Genomic DNA, 26,859 nt, shown 5'->3' on the forward strand with positions numbered 1-26,859 from the left:
TTCTCCATATTTTCACATCAATTCGCAAAGCTTTAAGTCCTTGTGAAAATTTATCAGTGCTTTAGTGCAATTTTCTCCTGATCTACACATTTCTGCAAGCAATGCCCTCCTAATATGTTGCATTTTTTGCATGTTATTTTCATGACTATATGCCATTTAATGCACACTTTACCCTAGTACATGTTTTTGTTTATATTTTTTGGCCAGGGAACTGCAGTGCAAAATTTGGGGGAAGTGCAAATTACTAAAGATGACTGCGCTTCACCCTTTATATTGTTTCAGAAAGTACAAAGAAGGCAGATTCGCCTTTAAATGCAAAATGAATTTATTTTCTCCCCATCCTAAGTTCCGGTTCTCTAAATTTCAGGATTGGGGAAACAGGCAGGAATAAGACTGTTTTAAAAAGCTTCTCCCCTTCTCGCCTAATAATTACTGCTGGGATAGTGACTCAGAGACAGCTCAGCTCTCCCTCCCCACCAACTTTTGCTTATGACTGCATGCCACAGAATGGTGCAATGCTTTTCACCCCCTTTCCATCCTCCTACTGATGTGATTTGGCACAGCAAACAAGACAAGACGGCAGATTTCTATGGGGCAATAGAGAGGAGTAGGAAGGGCCGTATCAAAACAAGCCTCTAATCAAATGCACATGGCATTTTGGCTAGAAGAGATATGAATGTTGCTTGCAGTCACTCGCTTGATCCAGAGAGAACAAGAGTCTAAATCCAATTCACAAATGTACTAAAATGAGCCCAGTACAGTGGTACCTCGGTTTATGAACACAATTGGTTCCGGAAGTCTGTTCATAAACTGAAGCGTTCATAAACTGAAGCGAACTTTCCCATTGAAAGTAATGGAAAATGAATTAATCCGTTCCAGACGGTCCGCGGTGTTCATAAACTGAAGCGTTCATAAACTGAAGCGAACTTTCCCATTGAAAGTAATGGAAAGTGGATTAATCCGTTCCAGATGGGTCCGCGGAGTACTTTAACTGAAGCGTTCATAAACTGAAGCATGGGTGTAATTGGTTCCGGAAGTCTGTTCATAAACTGAAGCGTTCATAAACTGAAGCAAACTTTCCCATTGAAAGTAATGAATAATGAATTAATCCGTTCCAGATGGGTCCGCGGTGTTCATAAACCGAAAATTCATAAACCGAGGTGTTCATAAACCGAGGTTCCACTGTATTCAGAAATCCAACATGACTGGGCTGATGCAAAGCAGAATAAGCAACTGTTTTCTGCTAGGAGTAAAAGAGGACTGAGTTTACAGGGGGGAAGTCCAGAGCTTGGTAATAAAGCATATCCTTTGCACCCATCAGACCCTAGATTCAATCCCTATCAGAAAACCTGAAGAGCAGCTGCCAGTCAGTTAGGTAACACCAAGCTAGATACACCAATATTATGACATGAGATAAGGCAGCTTTCTGTGTTCCTATGGCTCTTCCCGACAGCAAGCATAGAAAAATGAAATTATGGTATTAAGCAATAAATTCCTATCCTCCTTAGAAGGTGAGGACAGGGGACTAAGCAAGCACGAAAGCAACTTTCTGCTGAAGCAGGGAAAGGTGAATCTGTCAATTTTGGTTTCTCTCAGTTTCTCGTTTTTCCAATCTTCAATTCTCCACATTTTCGGATCAGAATAATTTCCTTTCTTCTTTTTAAATAGTCGTGAAGATTCATCAGTACTTTCCTGCACATTTATCCTAATGTAAAGTTTTTTGTGTTTTTTTAAACACTTACTTGCCTGATGGCTGAAGGAATCATTCAACATTTCAGTTCTAGCACAAAGTTACTCACAGCAGGGCTAAAAGAAAAATACAAGGCACTTAAAATTTTGGATTCCGGTGCCTCTGATTTTCAACATCTTCCCAACTCAGGCTATTCCAACGACAGTTTAATCAGATAGACAGCTCACAGCATGAATTTAACACACATTAAAATGTACAGGTATATATAACCATGTTACATGCCGCATAATTAGAGCAGAAGTAACAAGCAACCAGCTACGCAGTGGGAAGCCCTGGTGATGCAGAAGCCTGTTGTAGATTTCACTGTAACTCTTATTTTTTCCCTGGCACCCTGTGATTACACTGCTACTATTGGTTATCAAGATGTCTGCCTGTGCCTACAGCTAATCCCCCAGGGAATTAAGCTTATGTAACAAGATTTATATTAGCATAAACTCGGAAGCTTAACTGAGAGAGAGAAAATATACTGACATTGTATCGGAAACATAAGCACTAAGTAATGTTCCATATGCAGTTCATGCACCCAAATTTTAAGGGGCATAGCTCAGTGGTGGCGCATCTATTTTGCAAGCAGAAGGTCCCCGGTTCAATCACTGGCATAAGGCCTGGGAGAGTTCCCTGCCTAAAACCTTGGAGAGCTGCTGCCAGTCAGTGTAGACAATAATGAGCTAGATGGATCAATGGTCGGATGTAGCACAAGACAGCTTCTCATGTTCCCAGCTCGGTTCCTGGATTTGACTGTGTTCCAGGTAGAGCACGTTATATGTGGGGCTGCCTCAGAGGATGGTTCGGAGACTTCAGCTGCTGCAGACTTCGGTGGCCAGGTTGTTAACCGGGCAAGGCAGTCTGAACATATTTCACTAATCCTAGCCCAACTGCGCTGGCTGCCTATTAGCTTCCGGGCCCCATTCAAAGTGCTGGTTTTGACCTATAAGGCCTTAAATGGCTAAGGATTGCAGTGCCTCAAGGTCTGGAGGATGGCAACACAAGAATGGGCCTTTTCTGGAGTTGCTACCCATCTGTGGAATTCTCTCCCCAGGGAGTTTTGTCTGGAACCTTCATTATAGTTTTTCAAGCAACAGGCTGATTAATATTCTACAGCCTTTTAAATGTGTGTTGGAGGGTGGGTTATTGTTTTGTTGTTTCTTTGCTTTTATCTTGTATTTTATCTTGTGAACCACCCTGAGATCTTTTGAAGGGCCCCCATCATGCCTGACCAATGGGCCACACAAGCTAGGGGTGATTGAGGTGGGGGTTTAATCCAAAAATTTATGGGGACCCCAGGTTGGGGGAGCTGATCTAGTGGGGGGTGGGGGGAGACATGTGGCCATGGGAATAGAATTCATGCAAGGGAAAACTCTGTAACCACCTCCCCTCAATTTACTGTAACACTAGCTGCAAACTGTTCCTTTATACAAGAAATAGATTTGAAAATCAGGAACACTGAAACGCTTGCCTTTTTGATGCTATACAGTGGTACCTCGGTTTATGAACACAATTGGTTCCGGAAGTCTGTTCATAAATTGAAGCGTTCATAAACTGAAGCAAACTTTATTATTAAGCCACTCGCTGCAGTTAAAAACAATTCAATCGGATACTCAGGATTCTATTAAAAGCCCTTTAGACCAAGGTGGTCCAATGCGTGCCCCGAGGTCCTCATACGGCCCTCAAGGCCCTTTCTGGCGGCCCTTGGCAACATTTTATGCCCCCTCCCACCAGTGTTTGCACTGCCTTCCCATAGCTGAGTGAGGTACTGGGCTTTAGGAAGGAGGTGTGAGAACTATTGACAGGGTCCTAGAGTCCTCCCGCTTCTTTCCCAAAGCCTAGTTAGCGCTTTCCCAGCTTTGGGGAAGAGGAGGGCTCTAGGACCCTGCCGGAGCCCTTGTACCTCCTTCCCAAAGCCCAGCACCTTGCTTCACTGGCTTTCGAAAGATAACACGAGGACAGGTTGTGGGTGTGGGTATCAAATTTTGGCCTCGCTTTCCCCACACCCTGTACGACAAGACAGTGTGTAGACTGCAGGTTCCACGTTGAAGTACTTGGTATGAAAAAGCTGAGCCGCCCTGCTTTAGATGTATTGTTAAAAAGCCTTGGAAGCTACTTGCAATCCTTTTGGCTGACCTGCAGAAATAGTAAGGAGCAGAACTTATGAATCATAAAAAATGACACTGCAGAGAATGATGGAACTGGTGACTCAGTCTACCAAGATTTTTCTTCTAAATGATACTATTTACATATTTTATGTATTCCACTGCTGTGATTATAATTTGCAGTTGCCACTAGTGGACAACAGGCACAAATGGAGCTCTATTGTGAACTATACTAAAGCACACATACCCAAAGAAGTCATAGCTCAATATGATTTTGAAAAATGTCAAGGTATTAAAGTAACACAGAACAGTTAAAGTGCTCTTCAGTTAAACATGTTTAGCCACCGGTTGTCCTCTGTAGCAGGGATGCTTGATGGATTTGATTTCTGTGAACTGACCTAATCTGCACTTCCCAGCCAACGTTATGTGGATTGAAAGACACATTTCAACTGTATCCAAATTTGTGATGGAGCTCTCAGCTCAAAAAGAAATGTACCAAAATGTGTCAGTGCATATTTTAGGATCAAATTATGTTTAGAAATGTGTACATGGAGATAAATGTGTACTTTGTGATCAAATATGTATATATTTATTTTCATGTGGATTTTTTTAAATCAGAGATTAATGTGGAATTTTTTATTATTACTATTAACTGAATTTATATTCCGCTCTATACACAGAGGCCTCAGGGCAGTTCACAGAACAAAATCAAAATACAAAACCACAAAATATATAATCAAAATATAAACAACCCAATAACCCCCCCCAAAAAAAACATTTTAAAAGGGCATAGAATGTCAATCAAATCAACTGAAGGCCTGGTTAAAAATGAACATTTTTCCCTGGCACCTAAAAATGTATAATGAAGGCTCCAGGCGAACCTTCCTGGGGAGAGCATTCCATAGTTGGGGAGCCACTGCAGATAAGGCCCGTTCTCGTGTTGCCACCCTCTGGACCTCTCAGAGGCACACAAAGGAGGGCCTCAGAAGATGATCTCAGGGTCCGACTAGGTTCATATGGAAAGAGGTCCTTGAGGTATTGCAGTCCTGAGCCGTTTAAGGCTTTATAGGTCAAAACCAGCACTTTGAATTGGGCCCAAAAACTAATTGGTGGCCAGTGCAGTCGGACCAGAAAATAGAACAAAAGGGACTTATGAACACAAGTGCAAAGGAGAGATCAGAAACAAACTGGATCTGTCCCTTTAACTACATGTACCGTAGTTACAGGTAGGTAGCCGTGTTGGTCCGAGTCGAAACAAAATTTAAAAATTCCTTCAGTAGCATCTTAAAGACCAACTAAGTTTTTATTTTGGTATGAGCTTTCGTGTGCATGCACACTTCTTCAGATAGAAGAAGTACCGTGTACTACATGTACCGTAGTTAATGTAGCTGCAATAAAACGCATTTGCTCAACCTTTTGGAAAGTATCAAATACAGCTCAGATGAAGCGTTTAAAGTGATATACTTGCACACTTAATTACATTTCCAAGTGACCCTCCCTTCCCATGCATACTACAGAACCTTGCATGAGAAATAAGTGATGGGTCTCCCAGGTTTCCTTCCCCATCACAGGCAACAGATATCGCCATGCTCACTTGGGGACAGTATTCCCTAGCATCATTGGCTCATCTTTACTAAAGCCCTGCAAATATTAAATCAGAAGGTGGTACCACCCACCCATAATATATACAGTACACCTCACTCCTTCAGAATACTCTGGTGGCTTTCATTATCAATGGAGACATTTTAAACATATTACTGAATTGAACGGCAAGAAGGATGTGGCACAATCAATAGGAGAGATAAAGAAATACTGATTCAGATAGGCTGAGAACCCTATCTTTACATTGTTTTTGATGACACATGAGGACCTTTTCATTCACTCAGGTGTTTTAAATCAAGGAGGTAAATTTTGTTTTAAGGAACTTTTTGGTTTTAATTTTTGTTGCCTTGTTTTTTACTTTTTTTAAAAAAATAGACTTTTTAGACTGGTTTGTTGATAGGCAGCCTCTACTGGGGATGAATAGTTCCATTTATTTTTAGTCAGTGTCACTTTTGCATTTGTTCAATCCTAAGTCTATTCTGTCATGTTTTCTGCATCCCCCCCCAAATGCTTCTCAAAATTCAGAAGTGTGCAGTCGAAATCCACATAACAGTCTGGGAAGTACAAATTGTGTTTATTTGCTTAAAAGGGCACATCAAACTAAATTCGCCAACATTTCTAGCCTCTACAGGAGGGGTTATCAACCTAAGGCCCATGGGTCGGAAGTGGTTCACAGAGGTCATTTGACTGGCCCCCGAGCCTGCTCTGAACCAAGCTACTGGTGGAGCGGGGACTCGCTTCTGCGGCACCCAAAAACACGTCTGTGCATGCACAGGCACCGAAAATCATGTCTGCACAGACACGCCGAAAATCGCATCTGTGCAGATGCCAAAAATCATAGGAGCATGCATGCGATCCGGCCCAGGCAACATAAACCTTGCTTACCGCTGGTCTACAGAGCAAAACCAAATGAAGGAACCCCTCACTGGTATAAGCAGGAAGTGATGTTCTGCCTCTGCTAACCAAAACAAGAAGACACCCAACTCAATGCAAATTAATAATTGGCCTTGCAGGGCATCAAATATTAGGTTGGTTTTCTTAGTGTTGCATAGCATATCTGACACCTCCTTAACTGTAAATATCCAACTTAGTCTGAGTGAACCCACTGAAGTCTACTCCAAGTATGATTAATGGATTTCATCCATATTCCACAATTTTTATCAACTGGAATGAAGTAGCTTTACATTTTAGGAGTGTTTTTATGTCATTTGCCTTTTAATGAAGCTGCTTATTATTCATATATACTGATCAAAAGACAAATTACTTTGAAAAAAAATGGTACCACAAGCATTTTGCCAGTCCCATTTTTTTATTAGCTTCACAAATGTTTAGAAATGGCTTCTCTTCTCGATATTAAAAAGCTGCATTGTACATTGTTTAAAGCTGCATCGTGCAATATATATGTATTTTATATGACCAGCCTGACCCTGTCACGAGCTGTTCCCTACTGTTTGCACCACACACTTGTTCCTGGCAGCTATCCTGCTCAAAAGCACCAAGTAAAGAGCAGCACCTAGTGGCCAGACGCAACCCTGTGATACAACACTGAAAAAGAAAGTGGGAGGGAGAGAGGAGGTCAGTACTTTCATATCCAGCCTCTTAAAAGTTTGTAAGACATTTACCAAGAATACCAAAAGTGTAAACTGTAGGCTCGCTTCAAAGGTTTATTCAAATAAGTCTCATTTCTCAAAAATGCTCTTTCCCAAAACAGATCAGGAGGTGGAGAAATAGAAGGAAATAAACTGAATGTTCTATACACAAGCATTTCACCAACATGCTTGGTGAACAAAATGTGAACAAACAACAAATCCAAGCAATCACTGCTCATCAATGAATATGGCACAACGTATTATTTTCAGGTTTTGATGTATTTATCTTCTGTGACGGCTCTTTTCAATGCTTGTTTTAAAGAACCTAATTTTAGGTTGACTAACCAAGTGGTAGACTCTACTCTTTCAGGATTGCTAATGCCAGCAAGTTCTTTAATGGGGATAATGTGCCAGATCACTGGAGCCAAGCTCTACCTTCTCCCTGAAAAGCAGCCCCTTCTACTCAGAGACTTAAGCAAACAGTTCCCTAAAACAACTTGGGAAGTTTCTTGTATTGAGGAAAGGAATACCTGTAACCCTGGAAGGAAAAGGTATGTGATGGGGAAATTAGGCGTTTGCAAAACTGAAACTTGGACCTGCTTAGCAACTATCCTAGATGCACATCAAATTTATTAAAATAAATATATGCACTAAAGGAGGATATTCAAGATCTTGTTGTTCTGCCATAAAGTTACAAGTCTAGAAAACTCTACCTCTTTGACCCAAATTATATTAATCTAGTTTGGCTTTGCATTTTAAACACAGGCATCACTGTTAGGCTCTGTATTATCTGAAAAGGGTTCTGTCACATAATTTTTGATGGCAGGCAGGACAACTTCATTTTCTGTTGTTGCCTCTCCATTTCCAGGTTCAGTTGGCTCACTTTCCACTGAAACAGGAATCACTTCATGCAACAGGAAACAGTCGTCATTCAGCACCTCCTCTGAGGTCATTCGATTGTTAAAGCAGAGGAGTTTTGTGAGCAGAGATTTAACTTTATCGTCCTAAGAGAGAAAGAAAGAAAGAAAGAAAGAAGTATTAATTATTATTTGTGGTCTCCACCAACCCGCCCGTCCTGTGACGTGCGCAGATAATTCATATTTATTTTTAAAATACTTATATTCTGCCTTTAAAAAAACCTCCAGGTGGCTTACAATAATAAAAATATCAAATAGCATATACCCAGAAACAGTATATAAAACTGTGGTCCAGTGGAAAGAACATTAACATAAGAATCCCAGAATTCAGGAAAAAGTAGCAAAATCAGCAATCCATGCAACACTTTGTAAGGCACCCAAGATGCAGAAGCAACCACCCCTTTCTTCCATGAGCCTGGATTGGAAGAGAGAAGTTACCTGTCCCCTTTCTTTCTCCACCAAGGAAGAGATGGGTAGCTTCTTACCTACAAGCTGGGTTTATGCCAGGAGGATGGGTGTGATCACTGCTAGCAGACACACTTATGGAACTATCACCCATATGCACTGTTAGAAAGTGAAGTGCTTAGCAATCCTTACCACCTTCAAAACAGCAGCAGAGATTACTACTATAATTACACTGAGGGTTGCCCAGTTGACAGTGACCCATGGCAGGGCCTTTTCAGTGGTGGTTTCCTATTTGTGGAATGCCCTCCCTTAGTGAGTTGAGTACTAACTAAACAAAATGATTTAGGCAGTTCTGCACTATTATTTGAAATAGTTTGTGTAGTTAAGAAAGAAAACAAACATACCATATAGTGGCCATCCACTTCAGGAGTTCCATCTATCTTTATTTTAAACTCCTCTTTTCCAATAACCAGCTATAAATTTTAAAAGATGACAAAATTAGCTCAAACAGCAATTCTAGAAAACCAAATGATGTTAGCCCATTCTATTCTGACAGTCACTTCCAGTTTAAAGAGGGACAAAAAAGGTAAGCAAAGCACAGTTCACTGTGTATTTACACACACACACACACACACACACACACACACACACGCTGAACTAAAATTTATGCTTCCTTGACAAAAATAATTGCTGTACAAAACCAGATATACAGTGGACCCTCAGTTTACAAATGCAGCAACCCCGGAAGTGTATACTTCCGGGTTTCACCATGCGCATGCGCAAAAGCACGCTGCACACGTATGCAGAAGCGGCACCTCTAGATGCGGACTTTTTGGGGTATGTACGGACCCCCGAAATGAATTAAGTTTGTATCTGGAGGGTCCACTGTACATCAATTATATTTCACACAAAGTCTAGATTTCTTAGTGAGTCCCTATAATGTATACTAATGGTGAACTCAAAGGTGGAAGCCATGACTGATTAAAATGGTATGTAATACTGCTTTAAATGTTTAGTGTAGATGGGGCCTTGATTCATCCCCTACTGTCTGAAAAGGCACAGTCTACTCTACCATTTCATTCTGTTGCACACGTAAAGCTGACCACACTTCATATTCATATCCACTCCCAAATTCAGAGAGAGCAATCTGACAACCTCTTTAAGAAAGCAAAATGGGGGAAAATGAGAGCCCCTGGCTAAAATCTGTAGATGATCAAAGGGACAAAACAAAGACTAATAAATGTAGATCTACTTTCACACCTGAGCAGTTATGGCAATTCCGCTCACAGCTTCGCTTGCAACTTTAGGGAAAACAATAATTCAGCCTGCATTAACATTACTAAGCCGTTGCATTTATAAATGAAGAGCTACATACCCAGTAAAGGAGGCAACCGAAAGCATACATATCTGAAGCGGGAGAAGGTGGTTGTCCCTGCCTTACTTCAGGAGAAATTAAGTTCAAGCCATTCAGGAGCACAGAGTTCATTGAAGCACGCTGACTCTAAAAATTAAAACCCCACAGCTTGGAATTACAATTGAACGTTGCCTATAAAACAGATGATCTATGCTAGCCTAGGCAACAGGCATGAAAATCATCCTACCTCCTGAATTGAGAGAAGCAGCAATGCATCTATTACATAGCCACCTTTCCATTCTCAGTGCAGTGGCACTTTGGGCACTGAACACACATATGCCACTCAATTAGTTAACAAGCCAGTAACCTCTTTATAACACCAGGAGAAAGGGTATTGTGTATGTATAATGCATACTGTCTAGTCGTGTTCTGTGTTTAACATGGTATGCGTTTAGTACCTCCTTCCTCCATTCTCTACCAGAGAGAGCCAAAGCTCTGCAAAGTGGAGGGCTACTGGCACTTTAGTGAGTGCATGGCTGGCCCTAACCCTGTGGAACTCCTTGCCAATGTGGGTTCAGCAGGAGTCATCGCTGCTTGTTTTTAGACACCTTCTAAAAACTGTATTACTCAGACAAGCCTTTCGAACTGGAGTTTCTATCCCGACCAACTATATAGCACTGATGTTTTCATTGTCAGTCTGCAAACTGCTGTGTAATATTTTATGAGAAACGCCTGTGCATCTCCCTCAGGCCAGCTCACGTGACCAGACAAGTGTGTTATAGAAGCTGCACATGTAACTCTTCTAGGAATGCAAGAAGAGAGGGAGATTCTGGTAGCAGAATTCTAGAGGACAGGACAGGGTCAATTGCCTCCAGCAGCACCAACACACACACACACACACACACACACACACACACACACACACACACATATATATATATTTACACCTCATTTTTTGTTTACATTGATGTTTTAAGATTTGCCCCACCAAAAAAAGAAAATCCAACTGGAAAACCAATAGATTTTGCCTGTGCTCAAAAAGCAGAGGAACTGTGTTAATTAGCAACATGGAAGGCATTCGTTTGTTTATATTTAAAGGACAGCTTCTTTACCTCTGATTTGGTGAAGTCAAAGTCTCCAACAATTCCTTGCTCTCGGTTTACAGCAAATACATTGTTTTTATGCAGAGATCCGTGGATTATACCAGCTTTGTGTAGCGTATGCAGACCACGAGCTACTCCTTTCATCACCTTCAAGGTTTCCTAGTTAAAAATCGTAAGAGATGAACCTCTAGAGTCCCATTAGTCTTTCAAACACAAACTCCACTGGAAGTAAGGTACAAAGCCACTTATGAAACTCCTTGCAAAGTGGCTGTAAGTCAGGATTAATCTTCAATAAATGAGTTACTCCAGATTGAGGGAAAACGTCTTGCCTACAATTGTTTTAAGCAACTGCTAAATTCAGAATAGTCTGAAAAATATCAGAGCGCATGCAGCAAAGCCCACAACAACAAAAATGAAGCATAGGTATATGGGGGTATTAGTGACCACTGAATGGAACCTTTTGGGCAAAATGCAGAGGGTTTTATACTGTATTTACTCTTTGCATTTGGATCCTCGAGTTACAGACGCTTCAGGTTACGCATTTTCAGGTTACGGACCGCGGGAAACCCGGAAGTACCGGAAAGGGTTACTTCAAGGTTTCGTCGCTCACGCATGCGCAGAAGCACCGAACTGCATCACGCACATGCGCAGCACTGCAGGTTACAAACGCTGCGGTTGCGGAAGTGCCTCCATCACGGATTATGTCCGCAACCCCAGGTTCCATTGTATAAATCTTCTTTGTCATACCAAGACTATACCAATTCATTTCATTTTTTCTGATACCAATTTGTCTGTTATCATTGTAGAACTCATTAACGGATTATATTGAAGAGGTGACTATTTAACCAGAGTCTCCTGTGGTAAACTGTACTGCAACCGGAATCAGACTATCACTTAATATACAGTATATTAAAATATGGCAAATAAGTATGTTGTTTTTTGAAAGAAACTGGGGTGGGAGGAGGACAAACAGAGCATTGAACAAAAAATGAAGCACTAAATGCCCTGTTTTTGAAAAGCTGGATTCACTGCATACCACAATGGAACAGTTTATAGTAAAAATTAAATTAATCAGCATCTTGACGAATAGGGTTCTCTCTCCCCCCCCCCCCACTCCCACCCGATCACATTACTTACTTCTGGAGTTAAAGGTGCAGTAGTCTGCAATATGCCCAGGCTTGCTTCAGCATAATATGGGACCATCAGATATGCCAGAGGATCAGACTTAATGGACACAAAAAGTATGTATGTGTGTATCATATGTCAAATTACTGCAACATTTCTACAATTATTTTACACATACTGCAATCAATCAATAAATCTCAATGTATATATGTACCTTTATTCATAATAGAAAAAGGCTTACTGATTAAAAGTATTAGGTTAAAAGATTTATCATTTGCTTTTTAAAAAATGACTGCATGGACAGTTTAAAACTTGCCTTGCATAAAAACAGAAACATCAGCTGCATCAAACCAGATTCTTCCTTCAGTTCTCTCCAGAGTCTGTGATACTTTGCTGCTCTTTCTATTACTTCGGCTTCAGTATTCATATCCACAGCATATCCCTAAGAAGGTTAAAAAAAAGTTGGCTATGAATTGGATAGGTATACTTTGAAATGATATTTTTCTCATTTTAAAAAGACCCTTTAAAAGTGTACAAATAACTTGTACACTACATTTGAGATACAATGCATATACCTACTTTTTACTTTGTGAACGTTAAAAGCTGTGGGGCTATAAAATATCAAGACGGCTACAATTTCCTTGTGGCGTCTATTGTATTCTGCTTTGTGATTTATTTTACTTAGTTCTTTCATCACTTCCCAAGAGACATCACAAAACAAATTACAATATAACATATATGAAAGTTTAATGTATATAAAATAAACACAATTGAAACCATTGCATATATAAAAACAAGTACAAATATACAAACAGTTTAAAACAATAATGGCACATACATAAAATCCATTCAAATCCAAGACAAATACCAACTGAGATTAGTGTTGTGTTCATCCCATTTCACAGTCATGGTAAACCTAGGAACCAGTTAAAATAATAGGACTGGAAAGGATTTTTATCTGTCCAGAAGGACTCGCTGTAATTCAGACAACTATATGAATAGCTTGTGAAACTCGGGAAATTAGAATATCGTCGAAAAGTGCATTTATTTCAGTAACGCAACTTAGTATTATTATTATTTATTTTAATTTTTACAAATGCTTTCTTTTGGAAATTCCACAATAATAAAACAAATAGCTACAATAATACAAAAATAAACATCGCTATTACATTTCATTAATTACATTCCACTTATAATTGACCCGCCTAACAACAAATAATTACAATTACAACAAATAAAGGCTTGACATATCTTGCTTTGCATGTCATGCATCTATCTCATATATTGGTTTCATTTTTTAAGTTGCATTACTGAAATAAATGCACTTTTTGACGATATTCTAATTTTCCAAGTTTCACCTGTATAAGCAACTAAGGACAGAGACTTTCCTCCCCAACCCCCCAAAGTCCCTAAGCTGTATGAAAATGAGCTTTCTTATAGGTTGGTTTAAAGTAAGCCTAACTCCCCATAAACTAGACTTAAATGGCTGATTTCTTCAAACTCAAAGATCAAGGCTCCCAAAGTCCCCAAGTGCTTAGCTGCTCAGGCACAAAATCATATTCTAGAGACCCGAAATGTGTTTATTCAGCTTAGCAGAGGACCAACAAGCACCCAGATGTTTAATAATGATATCTCAAAAACTGAACGCTTTCCAGTTTAGTCAATGACTTGCCTCTTATTACTAGCTTTTTAAAAAGTGAACTTGAAAGTATACCTTTAAGAGAACCTTCTGCCCTTGAACCTCTGAGCAAACCAGAGGACGTTTTGTGCTCAGTTCTCTCATTGGTTCAGCATCTAGAAGATCACGCTCCAAACTGACTGTCAGAAGTCCTCCTGAGTTCTGAACAAACAGGATTTGTCAATCACCTTATAAATCCCAAGACTGCAAAAAATATAAATATGTGTAGATCACAGAATAGAGTCACATTATCTATAGGTAATAAACAAGGACCTGTATCCTCGGGCTGTAACCGGAGCACTCCTGCACAAGGCTCCCCAACCAGCTTGGAGCAGGAATCTTGCAGCATTGTTTAGGGGGAAAGGTAGCCATATCTCTTTATTTCCCAACCCTCCTGAAACTTTCCTTGTTGTGCTATAAAGGGCTCAGGTTTGAAGCAAGAGGGAAGGTTTCTGGAGAGGAGAAAAGAAGTTTCTCCAAATAGAAGTGAGCTTTAGACCTCATGGAGGGTGGCACTCCCCTCAGTCCTGTTGGGTACACTAAATGGGTACCCACCGTATACTATAAGCTGTTCTTGGTCAAAACAGGCCAATGCCCTCCTTTTCTTTCCTGTCAACTAACGCCATCATTCCACTGGTCTTGAAAACAAATGAACCTAGGTCCTTGCCATGCAACGGTGGCAAAGGCAGGGGGGGGGGGTTGGAGGCTGTTTGTCTTTTCATTTACAAACTAATGCTCCCATGAATGTGCAGAAAGCACCTCCTATTTTGGGATGGTGCATTTCGCTGCCAAGTTGGCAGCACGTCTAAGTATCCCCCCATCCCAATTTTGTTATTTTTAATAAACAAGATGTGAGGATCTTAGCACAATGGTACCCTTTCTCTTCCACCCAGAACCTGTTGTGATCTTAAAACAGGATAAACAAGACCTGTCATTTTACCCTTTTGGTCTAGCAGGAAATCACGTTATTGGCTCTACTGCCAGCAAAAGAAGTTGACCATGAACAGCAACAGAACCATAAGGCAGATTTTTGAGAAGAACTAATGGATAAAGGATAAGAAGCACCCTGAGAACGACCTGGTCACAAGTAATAGCAGGCTGGCAGATGGCTAATATATAAAAATAATGCAGAACTTAACAATCATAACCTAGAACAGGAGTCAACAACCTTTTTTGAACCAGCAGACACTTTCTGTGCCTCAAATTTGTAACAAAATGGCTGCCATGAGGGACATGACCTAATGCAGATTGAGGGGGAGTAAAACCATTGCTGTTTCCTCTCTTGGCCTCCACCCTCAATATTTAGCATGGCAAGTAAGCTATGTCCTACTGGCCATGATTGCAGAGATCACATAATAGTTATACCCCGCACACACCCAAACGATGCTGTTACAGTCAATAGCAGGAGGCATTTCCCAGTAGCAAAATAATAAATAAATAAATAAATAATAATAATAATAATAATGAGGTGGGCCACACTGCACTCTCTTTTGTGCTCAGATGTCTCATATGCTTCACATATAAACAGCAACACATCCACCTCTCCATTTCTATCCCTCAACTACATTTCTCCCTCGTTTTTAGAGACCAGACATCCCTACCAAAACAAAACAAAACAACCCTTAACATATCTTTCTTACCATATATTGTAGAATTCCTGCTTCAGGATGAAGAAGTGGTAGCTCAGGGAACCATTTCTGTACCAAGTGATTGAGCTTCTCCTAAATTAAGAGACAAATTTTTGCAATACCCATCTCAGCATGAAAACAGAACACGATATGTTGGGAACTAGATTAACCTGTGGCACGCAAGTAGCAAATTTGCAAATGAAGAAGTGATTCACAGATAAGCATCAGTACGTAATTAGATTCCTCTTCACATGGTACTGCTGGATTTATACACATTTCCCAATGCAGAACTCATACACTTTATGATACAGAAGACACAGCTACTCCACTGAACACAAAGTAAAGGCCTCCACTCACTCCTACTGGTGAAGGTGTTATCCCACGTCTGTGCCCCCCCCCATCATCTTCCTGTGCTTGTCATTTGCAGCTATGGGACTGGCAAGTAGATAAATAGGTACCGCTCCGGTGGGAAGGTAAACGGCATTTCTGTGCACTGCTCTGGTTCGGCAGTAGCGGCTTAGTCATGCTGGCCACATGACCCGGAAGCTGTCTGCAGACAAATGCCAGCTCCCTTAGCTTATAGAGCGAGATGAGTACGCAACCCCAGAGTCGTCAGCGACTGGACATAACAGTTAGGGGTACCTTTACCTTTAATAGACTAAAAGTCCAAGTGAACACACCAGAGTTGGCATTTCTAGCTCTGCAATTTACATACACAGTTTTCCCCACCCCTCTACCCTGCTTCCAGCCACCTTTTTTAAAAGTCAGCAATCCCCATCCCCCCCCCCGGTGAGAGGCAACTTGGGGTGCTTGTGCATTATGGGCTCTGAATTGTTGGGACAATCTTTGCACTTCTTGGTTCTTTGCCTCTTTGCAGCACTCTGCACCCTTTATCCACCTCAGCCGCTGCCTGGAGATATTTCAGTTTTTTTGTTTCTCCTGTACAACACATCTCCCGCCCCACCCTCCACCCCAGCAAACCTTGGATCCCGAACACCTTGGTACTCAAACGTTTTGGCTCCTGAACGCCACAAACCCGGAAGTGAGTGTTCCGGTTTGTGAACATTCTTTAGAACACAAACATCCAGTGCAGCTTCAAATTGGATGCAGGAGCTTCCTGAAGCCAATCAGAAGCCACACTTTGGTTTCCAAACGCTTTGGAAGTCCAACGGACTTCCAGAATGGATTCCGTTCGACTTCCAAGGTAGGATTGTATACACTTGGGATTTGCCATGCATTGCATAGTCACAAGGGAGTAAAGCTGGCCCAGAGAAAACCATATCAAAACATAGCATTTTAGTAGAAACTACAAGATAACCTGTGGATTGTAGGTAACGTCATGTGTACATGGATTCAAAGAACAGGGATGAGAACGCATTGAAGCCAGAGTAAGCCATAACAGGGACATATTCTTGCTTTTTGATAAGAGAAGTTTATAACCATTTCTCCACTCGTGATAGTTTTTTAATTTACAAGTTGCGTGTGTAAGCATGCCTTCAATAGATTCAGAAATGCTAATCCTCTTCATCCTACTCAATAAGAATGTATGCAATTCATTCTGAAAAATCGAAAATTTATTCATTGTAATTACTTGTTTCAATGGTGCTTATGCAATTGAACACTTACGTATTCTTCTTGTTCCTTGTATATTTCCTCAAATACATTATTTCTTAATCCAGTTATTTCTTCTTTTATTTTTGCCATTTTGGGCTCGCTGTCATCATCAGACTAAAAGGTAGAAATGTAAAATCAACACCTCAGACGATTAAGGTATTATTGTATCAGGTAACCATCTTATTATACATTGAGAATAACTACTGATTTTCAATAACACATTATAGGCCAGAGCAGGGGTCCCCAAACTACGGCCCCCGGGCCGGATGCGGCCCAATCGGCCTTCCAATCCGGCCCGCGACGACTCCCGCCGCCCGCTGCCGCCGCCCGCTCTCACGGCGCGCGGCGCAGCGACGATCTAAAAAATCGGCAAAAAATCGCCGAAAATCCTTTGTGCGCATGCGTATGGGCCTCTCCCGACCCGGAAGAGGTCATTTCTGGTGCACTTCCGGGTCGGGGGAGGCCCATACGCATGCGCACAAGCGATTTTTGGCGATTTTTTCCCGCCCGTGTGCGTGTGCGCATGCGCACGGGCGCGCACTCCCCCGCCCTCCGGCCCGCTGCGCGCGCACTCCCCTTCCCCCCGGCCCACCGCGCGGTCGGCGCGGCGGGCACCGGCCCGCCGCGCAGAAAGTCTGGGGACCCCTGGGCCAGAGTCACCAGATTTACTGGATGTACTTTCCTGCTTTCCATCTGTTAGGTTAATACCCTTTCTTACTCCTTGAAAGTGGTGTGGAGACAAAATTAAAATGCCACAGTTGGAAAGGGCACCAGGACTCAATTCTATGGCCAAACAGTCACCAATGTCTTCTTCTCAGAAAAAACAACTTATTTATGAGGATTAATAAATGTTTTCATATGCCTGGGCTAATTCACAAAACTATCAGCTATTTCTTCAGTTGGTCAGGAGGGAAGCAGCTCACTAAGTTCAGCTTGGGAGCCAAGTTGCTGAAAGGTGGGGAGGGAGAATCTGACTTCTCAGAATGAGTTGGCCACCCTGATATAAAACACCCCAGAAAGCTGTTCTGGGTTTGGATTACTGCTGCTGTTTAATTGAAAGGCTACTTGTCCCTAACAAAGTAAGCTGCAACTTCTGTGTCGGTGCCCAACACACACACACACACACAACATGCAACACAACGCCACACACACAAGGACAGGATAGAAGAAGATGAATAGTGTCAACTTCTTGTTATAATATACTCAATAGAGTATATGGGGAAACTCAATATAAGAACGACACCAGAAAGAGGCCTTAGATGCCTATACAGTGGAACCTTGGGTTGCAAACATGATCCATACGGGAGGAACATTCGCAACCCGCAGTGTTCGCAACCAGCAGCGCAGCATGTGATGCGATTCGGCGCTTCTGCACATGCACAAAGCGGGATTTAGCGCTTTTGCGCATGAGCGAGCGCCGAAACCCGGAAGTAACCTGTTCTGGTACTTCTGGGTTCAGTGCTTCCATAACCCGAAAACACGCAACCCGCAGCGATTGCAACCCGAGGTATGACTGTACTGCTGCAACTGAGATGAGACAAAGACTACTTTTCAATGTGAACTCATTAGAGAACGGAAAACTGTTAAATGTGCATTTGTTGTTCCGAGCTTGCATTTCTTAAATTTGAGGAACTGCTTCCCTTCCACTGGATTCTCTAGATTTACCTCTAGATTTAAAAAGGACTAGACAAATTTATAAACTCTGTGAAAGAGGTGGGTCCCTCCCACAAACAAAACACCTTAACTGTCAAAGGCCAGTGTAAAGACTTGCATCTTCAGCATACAGCAAAAGCTGTACAATAAAGAATCTGGAGACAGTTCTGTGGGGGGAGAGCTCTGCAATGCAGGCATTGCCACAGAGAAACCCCTCACCCAGAAAGCCATTCCCTGAAAACTCCCAAGAGGGTGCCCTCTGCAGATCATAACACCCAAGAAGCTCGGAAGGGATGCAGGCAGCCTTCCAAACATTGAAAGGCATAGTGCCTCTGGTCATGGAAGCAGTATGTGCTCCATCACCACTAGCAGCCATTGATATCCTGAGGAGAGCATATCAGTATAGCGTGCATACGCACGCACACACAGAAAGAAAATCTGGTATCCCATAGTTTTATAGGCCCATTATTGCACAAGCTCACTGCTGACATCCCACCCACTTGGCAATCTGAGAAACACTGTCTGATCTACATACAGCTTTAATCTAATTTTCCTTCAGATTTTATTTGCCTCAAGTTTTACATGAATAAATTACGTCTTTGTTAAAAAATGAGATTTGTCAAATACCAGATAGTACCAGCTTTTCCCACACACTCAATCCATTTTTCTCCTCACGGACAGTAGGGGCAGAATGCTCTCCCTTGTCAGCTAGTTCTATATTTCATAAAAGCCTTTTAAAAAACAGCACTTATTTCCATACTTCTTCCAAGTTGTTTTTTTCAGCCACCTTCCACCTCAGCTGAGCCTTCAGCTTTTTCACTCTCTTCTTAATGAGTAGCAAAACGTCAACATTAGGACTTGTCTCCAGCCACTCCACAATCTGCATTTTGAACTAAAGGGTAAAACAAAAAACACAAAGAAACCATGGAAGTGAAAGAGCGACGTTTTCAATGCTCAAATTAGTTTCGATGAAGATTGCTATTTGCACACATTAGACTCATCTTTATGTCTTAAATAGCAACTGAGTCTTAGGCAGCGATAACACAATATCTAGTTTAGAGGAATCGATTATTGGATCATTTTATAATTACACGCCAATTTTTCTTTTGAAGTTGCTGAAGGGAAATTCATGGACAAAACAGTATCACCAAAAAGCTTTCCTAAAGTTTCAAGATGTGGTCTGCTTTAATTCTAAGAATACAAAAAAAAAACCCCAAGTATGACAAACTGACCTCGATGCTGTCCCGATACTTGTGATATATAGTGCTTAACAGATTGTTTTCTTGGTTGATCTTCTGCATAACTTCACTGTACACGTTCAAGATTATTTTTTTATCTGCTTCATCTAGCTCCTAAATGGAATCAGACACAGACAGATAACGTACTTGCACCTAGATGAAGGTTGAGGATTTCAACACCTATAGGCATGGAGGATATTCTTAATGGGAAAGCTTATCAGTTTTTATTTGTAAAATAAGTAGAGGCTACCAAGCAGTTTAAATTAATATAGTTTGACATTTCCATGGGACACAACCTCCACCCCAATGTTCAGTAGCTCTGGTGTGGTGAGTTTGTCAAATGATTCAATCAGGAATAATTCTGGACTCCTGTTTTGCAACAGACTGCAGTAAAAGGACCACAAGTTGAACTGCAAATTGAACCATTAGCTGAACTGTATATCAGAGGTTTTCTGCTTTTTATCTTGGCTTCTTCTACCTGGAACAGTTAACAATGTATTAAAAACCAAGTGTAGAGTACATGTCAAAAACATTCACAGTTTGTGTATTTTACTACAGTCTTTGGGTATATTATGCTCTCGGGCCCCTCAGCAGTCACTTTTAAGTCCAGCCACCTTTTGATTTGAAATTATATATGGAGCCATGAAAAATATTTTCAGAGAAGGAAGAAATAAGGCTAAGCAAAGTTATGCAGCTTTTCAAATGCACGTTCCATATAAAGCAACACTATTCAGATAGATGGCAACTGAGCTCTGATGTGTATTAGGATGTGAATCCAATTAATTTCTGCAATTGCTGATCCAGCAAGCAACAACAGCATGGAAGCCTACTTGCATTAAGTGGTCTTCCCTAGCTGGATCAAGGCACTTGGCTCCTGGAGATAATGGGGCGCTATGCAGCTTACTCTGGGGTAGGGATGTCTGAGAATGTCACAGCACTCACTATAATTATTTTCTTAGTCTGCAAACATGTAAATTATTGTTACTTTCTGCATTGGTTCTTATGCTTCCCCTCTCCACTGAAATGCGCCGAAATTGGTTATGTAATTAAACAGTTTAGTTTTTGCCATAGCGGATTGCAAGATGAACAACATACATTTCAGTGGAAGCAGAACTGCAGCCAAACAGAAACGGCAATGGTTGCGATGAACCCAGGCAGGGCAGAAATTGCTGCCTCAGTACATCCCCACAATGGGGGTTAGTCACAGCCTCACCTGCCAGGCTCAGAAAATGAGCACAGCAAGGGTGCATTCATACCCTGAAGCAAGTTACTCAAACCCTCATGGTGGCTTCGGGGCAGAAGGAGAGAAAGACTTTGCTACTTCTTCAGCCGCAAGGGAGCCAAGAGACAAGGGAGAAAATGGGCCTGGAGAAGTTTGTGACTATCAAATTCAATTCCACCCCCCATCCATTTAGGCCCGAAGCTGAAGGGGAGTAGAAAGCTGCTGGCTTCAATTCAGGGACAAACTAGTTAACTAAACACAGGAAAGATGGCAACTCGCAACTCCCACCCCATCTCAAAGTGAGATTTTAGCTTACAGGCCACCATGTTAAATTAGCTCGTAGATTTATGACTGGTCTTTCAGTATCTGACTAGGGCTGAGGAATTTTGTTGCAGGAAATCCTGCTTCTAACATTCCACTGGAAATTTCAGACATGACTTTTACCCAAAAGACATGAAGCCAGTACAAAAGTACTGTAACAGAAGAAAGCTAACTTACAGTTAGAAAAATGTTCAATTCTTGAGAAATGTTCAACTCGGCATTCTTGAGAACTTCATCTATGTTGTCACCTACATCCTCAGATTTCAAAAATATGCCTGACGACATGTCAAAGAACTTGGAAGGTAAACAGTTAAGAGAAAAAGGGAGTTATCTATACAAATATTAACAGTGTCGGCAAAGTAAATACCCTGTTTCCACGAAAATAAGATATACCCATAAAATAAGCCATAGCAGGATTTCTAAGCATTTCCGCAATATAAGCCATATCCCAAAAATAAGACATGGACGCAATGCCACGCCCAGAGCCCTTCCCACTGGAATAAGACACACACACACACGAAAATAAGCCACAGTGTGTCTTCTCGAGGGGGGGGAATAAGACAGTGTCTTATTTTCAGGGAAACATGGTAATGGCCCCCAAAATGTGGAACGCCTTCCCTATAGGTGTGTCAGATGCTTTCCCTTTAAAGCTTTAGGCAGTCATACATTTCCTGCTTCTTTACTAAAAACTTCAAGTCAACACCACTTTTATTTGTGAATTTTAATAATGTGTGTGTCATCCAGTCACAGAAACACAGACATTGTACTGCTGCTTAGTGTTAAAGAACATGAGATTGTAGAAGGTGCATGAACGGTATTATATTTGGTGATTTTGTTGTAAATTGTCCTGATGCTGCAGAACAGAAGGAAAGCACACTCTGACCTCTGTCACCAGCCAGGGAACAAAAGATGAATGGGATAGCTGCCTCCCAGGAAGAAAGTAATGGAAAAAGGAAGGTCAGTCTGACCCCATTCATCGCCCAGAGAAGCAGCAGTTGCAGGAGGCTTGCCTCTCTCCCCTTCCTGCCAAAGAGAATATTCTGCTCCAATGTTTGTTTTCCTCTACCCTCCACATTTATATTTCCTTTTGCCTCATGTCTAAATTGTAAGCAGGCAGGCAGTAACTGTATAGGATTTTTTTAAAGGTCTATAAAGAACTTATATGTGCTTAGAAGTGATCATTAATCACTGAAGGATGGTTTTGGAAGGATGATTATATAAAAGTGGATCACCCAGTCAAAGGTTACAGAGCAAAGACTGTAATAGGAGCTTCCCTGGTCATCAAATTCAGAGTGGTGAAAGAATGTTCTATCAGCTGCTCCAATGCGTATGCTACATCACACGAATGCTATGTTCCCACTTCACCTTTCAAGTTCCTAGAAAGCTTCCCAAGTATAACCCAACAGTGTATCCACTTAATGATAAACACGGTTCCGTTTCATGTTTTAACACAAAAAATCTGCCCAAAGAGCCAAAACAATAGCAGAAAGGGAAATGGCCAAGTTAAAGTACCCATTCGTCAGAGTGACCCTTTGCACTAAGATGGAACAGGTCCTTCCCATGTTCCATTACCAAAAAAAACCATAATAATTGGCCAGCAAATCTCAATTCAGATAGCTAATGTCAAAGGGCCAAGTTACACATTATGTTGGAGCTCCACATTTGAACCTCCCAATGTGATCCCCCCCCAAAAAAGCAATAACAAAAGGGTTAAATTCACAGTGTAGGAAGAGCCCAATATTCTTCCCCACCCTACCACATAGGCTTGATCCAGATCCCTGTCCAAGAGATATCATTAACCATAGAAGGGAAAACTTGCAGGGTCACAAACTGTCCCCCTCTGTAGCTAAATGCAGTCACTCAGCCACGGCTTTTGCAAAATAAAGTAATACATGGAGACCTTCTGTGACAAATTGAAGCACTTTTAAAATGTTTATTTCTGCCCGGCTGGCAAAGAGTTAACCCACCTCCAGCCTGACTGGCATAGAACTCTGATGGGGGCGGGACTGTGCCCGGTTTTAAAAAAGGAGGGAGAGTCGGTTTGGTCAGTTAGGAGGGAGAGGGAGGACGTTGTGGTGTGGTGTTATGAGGTGGCTAGTATGAAGACAGTGAAGAGGCTAGGAAAACTTTAGTTAAATGTTTGACTGAGTTTATTTTGTACAACTGGAACAAAGCTAATTAATAAATGACACGTTAAAGAATCACTTATGTTTTTAACACAATAAAACTTCATCTCTGTTTTTGCCAACAAGAGGTCCGTTTGTATTTTTCCAGCGAGGTACCAGGACTCACAGCCGTGGTGACTCAAGAGAGGGCCAAACTCACCTCAGGCAGGGAGGTGGTGGTTTGTGTCCTGAAGTTACACGGAGGAGGCTTAGAAGGGTAACCTGAGGTGCCAAGAAGTTGCCAGAGTGCCTAGGGCAAACTTCTACAGTGGGGGAATCCAACTGAGGGAGACCCTTTACAGGAGGCAAGAGGTTATTCCTGGGGGACAGCCTAGAGTTTCTTAAGGTACCAGGTCACGCAGGCTGGAAGGCTCTCCTTACTTAGAAACCCATTAGTAAAAGGGGTTTATTTTTGAGGCGGCAGGACCAGAGGGTGGGTGTTTTCCCCTCTGGATTCCTGTGTCGCAGTGATAGTAAGGCAGAGTGGGACCAGGGTCGTCACATTTTTGGTGGCAGCGTCGTGATCGAAATTAAAAGCTCACGCGCCTAGTTTGGTTTGAGTCTGTCAGGATTTTCCTGTGAGGAAAATGACTCACGTAAGAAAACCCAGAGAGGCAAAAGGAGATGAAAGAACGGAAGGGGCTGAGGGAAGCCCAGGTTCTGAGGTAGAACTGATGAAACTACGAATTGAGATGGCCCGAATTGAAGCTGAGAGGGAAAAGATAGCAGCTGAAAGTGAGAGGGAAAAAGCCAGAATTGAAAGTGAGAGAGAAAAAGCCAGAATTGAAGCTGAGAGGGAAAAGATAGCATCTGAAAGTGAGAGGGAAAAAGCTAGAATTGATAGTGAGAGGGAAAAAGCTAGAATTGAAGCTGAGGAGAGAATGCAGTCCGAGAGGTTAAGGGTTCAATTAGAACAGGACAGAATGAAGCTTGAAGAGATACGTCTGCGATCAGAATTAACTAGTAGCCCAGTTAATAATGATAGTATCGCAATTAATTTAAAAAGGTTCCCCAAATTTGGAAAAGACGATAATGTCGAATCGTTTCTATTTACCTTCGAACGCGTTTGTGTGGAATTTCAAATACCTGAGGAGAACTGGATGCTTTATTTAAGACCTCAAATTTGTGGGATACTAAGTGAAATTTATGCTGACCTGAGGGAAGAAGAGCTGTCAAGTTACCAAGTATTTAAGCAAAGGGTCAGGGTTCGATGTGGACTCACGGCTGAACAAAGCAGAAAGGCTTTTCGTGAGGCAAAAAAGGAACATAAAGAGACTTATGCCCAACTAGCTAGCCGCTTAGATAAATTACTTGACAGATGGATTCAAGGGAGTGGAGTGAAGGACTTTGATGAGTTAAAACAATTAATTTGTTTAGAACAATTTTTTAAGCAAATCCCTAGCAATTTACGTTGGTTCTTGAGGGATAAAAAACTGAAAACTGTGGCACAGGTTGCTGAGGTCTTAGACGAACTACAAGGAGATTTCAATGAAATAGCATTCCCAAAACACTCACAGAAGGGTAATCCATGGAGAAACAGAGAAAATAAAGACAGGCAAGAAAATTTTCCTGTCAGGGAATCAGTTACTGACAAGACAGGGTCTAAGAAAATCACTTGTTTTTTCTGTAATCGTGAGGGCCATGTACGTGCCAGGTGCCCCCTGCTGGTTAAGTCGCAAACTACACCTACTGCAGCTAAACAAGTAAAACTGGTAATGCAGTCACAGGAAAATAGCTCGCCTCAGACAGAAGGCTCAGAGAAATCAGACAGTCCAGCTGAGACTACTTCTAAGGTCTTACAGGTCTGGAGGGCTGAGCAGGAGTGCAACCAAGATTACATGGAGCCAATTGAATTAAATGGTCAGTCTTGTTTAGGTTTGAGGGACACAGGAGCAGAAGTCTCACTTGTCAAATCACAATTTGTTCCAAAGGAGCAGTACCTCAAGGGTCAGTCCTACAGTTTAAAAGGCATATGGGGCCCACATTTTGAAGTACCATTAGCTGAAGTTGATATTACCTACAAAGGATTTTGTGGCAAATGGAGAGTAGGAATCCTAAATGAATTGGAGGTGCCCTTTTTAATAGGGAATGACCTAGCTAGTCAGAAACACCGTATTCAAGTGATAACTAGGTCACAGTCTCAAGTCACTGAGAGTAATCCTCCTGCAGTTATAGAGTCACCCATAGAGCCTGGTGAGGATGAAGGGCTGATTAGCGTGCCCGTGGTCCAGGAGCACGGTGCCCAATTCTTGAGTGATCAAAAAGAGGATGAAACTATAAAAGAGCTGTGGGGTAAAGCACAAAGTCCTACTGCAGAAGTAACTGTGGAGAACCCCTGCTTATTTACCACCATTGAGGGAAGACTGTATAGAATTTCTAGGAGGAGGAAAACTGCTGCGGTTTGGGAAAGGAAGAAACAGTTAGTGTTGCCAAGAGCTTACCGGTTGCAAGTGCTACAAATGGCACACGACGCACCCTCAGCAGCGCATCTAGGCATTAGAAAGACTAGTGATAGAATCCAAGCAAGATTTTACTGGCCTGGGATGGGCAAAGACATCAAAGAGTATTGCAAGTCCTGTGTGATCTGCCAAAAAGCAGGCAAAAGAGCGGACAAAACGCGAGGCTTGTTACAGTCTATTCCCGTAATTACTGAGCCCTTTTCCAGAGTAGGAGTGGACATCCTCGGGCCTATCTCCAGAGTTACAAAAAGGGGGAATAAATTTATTTTATGCCTCGTGGATTATGCTACGCGCTATCCAGAAGCAATACCTCTAAAGGACATTGATTCCAAGACTGTAGCAAAAGCCCTCATGTCGGTATTCTTAAGGCTGGGATTCCCCAAGGAAATTATAACAGATTTAGGGACATCCTTCACGTCCAAGACCATGGAAGAGCTTTTAACTCTTTGTGGGATTAAGCATGTTAAAACTACGGCTTATCATCCACAGTCGAATGGCTTGACGGAGAAATTTAATTCGACCCTGAGCCGGATGTTAAAAACCTATTCCATCAATCATCCTAACGACTGGGATGAGAGGCTGCAACACTTCCTATTTGGTTATCGCGAAGTGCCGCAGGAGAGCACAGGGTCCAGTCCTTTTGAACTCCTATTTGGACGACAGCCACGAGGACCCCTAGACTTGATGAAAGCAGCGTGGTCAGGGGAGGAGCAGATCGACAGCCCTGATGTTGTGACGTATCTACAGGAGCTGCAGAGCGACCTTCAAGAGCTACGGGAGCAAGCTGCTCACAACTTGCAGCAGGCACAGCGTCGACAGAAGCAGTGGTATGATGCACACGCAAGAGACAGAACTTTCCAGCCTGGTGACAGTGTGCTCGTGTTAAGAACAAGACGTCGAAAGAAGTTGGAGATGTCGTGGGACGGTCCCTTCAGAGTGGTCGAGA

General features: G+C 41.9%; 1 protein-coding gene across 2 annotated transcripts in view; it reads right to left on the bottom strand.

The window, feature by feature from the left end:
• Positions 1–7,093: 7,093 nt before the first annotated feature.
• Positions 7,094–26,859, bottom strand: part of STK31 (serine/threonine kinase 31) — a 39,183-nt gene continuing 19,417 nt past the window's right edge. For both annotated transcript variants that reach the window (XM_035129453.3, XM_088653753.1), the window contains 12 exons: positions 21,467–21,583; positions 19,741–19,860; positions 19,269–19,400; positions 16,868–16,969; positions 15,254–15,334; positions 13,650–13,775; positions 12,252–12,377; positions 11,948–12,034; positions 10,820–10,969; positions 9,729–9,854; positions 8,758–8,826; positions 7,094–8,035 (listed from right to left, as the gene is read on the bottom strand). In XM_035129453.3, the coding sequence (XP_034985344.3) occupies positions 7,787–8,035; positions 8,758–8,826; positions 9,729–9,854; positions 10,820–10,969; positions 11,948–12,034; positions 12,252–12,377; positions 13,650–13,775; positions 15,254–15,334; positions 16,868–16,969; positions 19,269–19,400; positions 19,741–19,860; positions 21,467–21,583 (1,485 nt within the window). In that variant the 3' untranslated portion in view covers positions 7,094–7,786. The remainder of the gene's footprint in view (positions 8,036–8,757; positions 8,827–9,728; positions 9,855–10,819; positions 10,970–11,947; positions 12,035–12,251; positions 12,378–13,649; positions 13,776–15,253; positions 15,335–16,867; positions 16,970–19,268; positions 19,401–19,740; positions 19,861–21,466; positions 21,584–26,859) is intronic.

This window comes from Zootoca vivipara, chromosome 11 (genome assembly GCF_965207765.1).
Source record: "Zootoca vivipara chromosome 11, rZooViv2.hap1.1, whole genome shotgun sequence".
Lineage (NCBI taxonomy): Eukaryota > Metazoa > Chordata > Lepidosauria > Squamata > Lacertidae > Zootoca > Zootoca vivipara.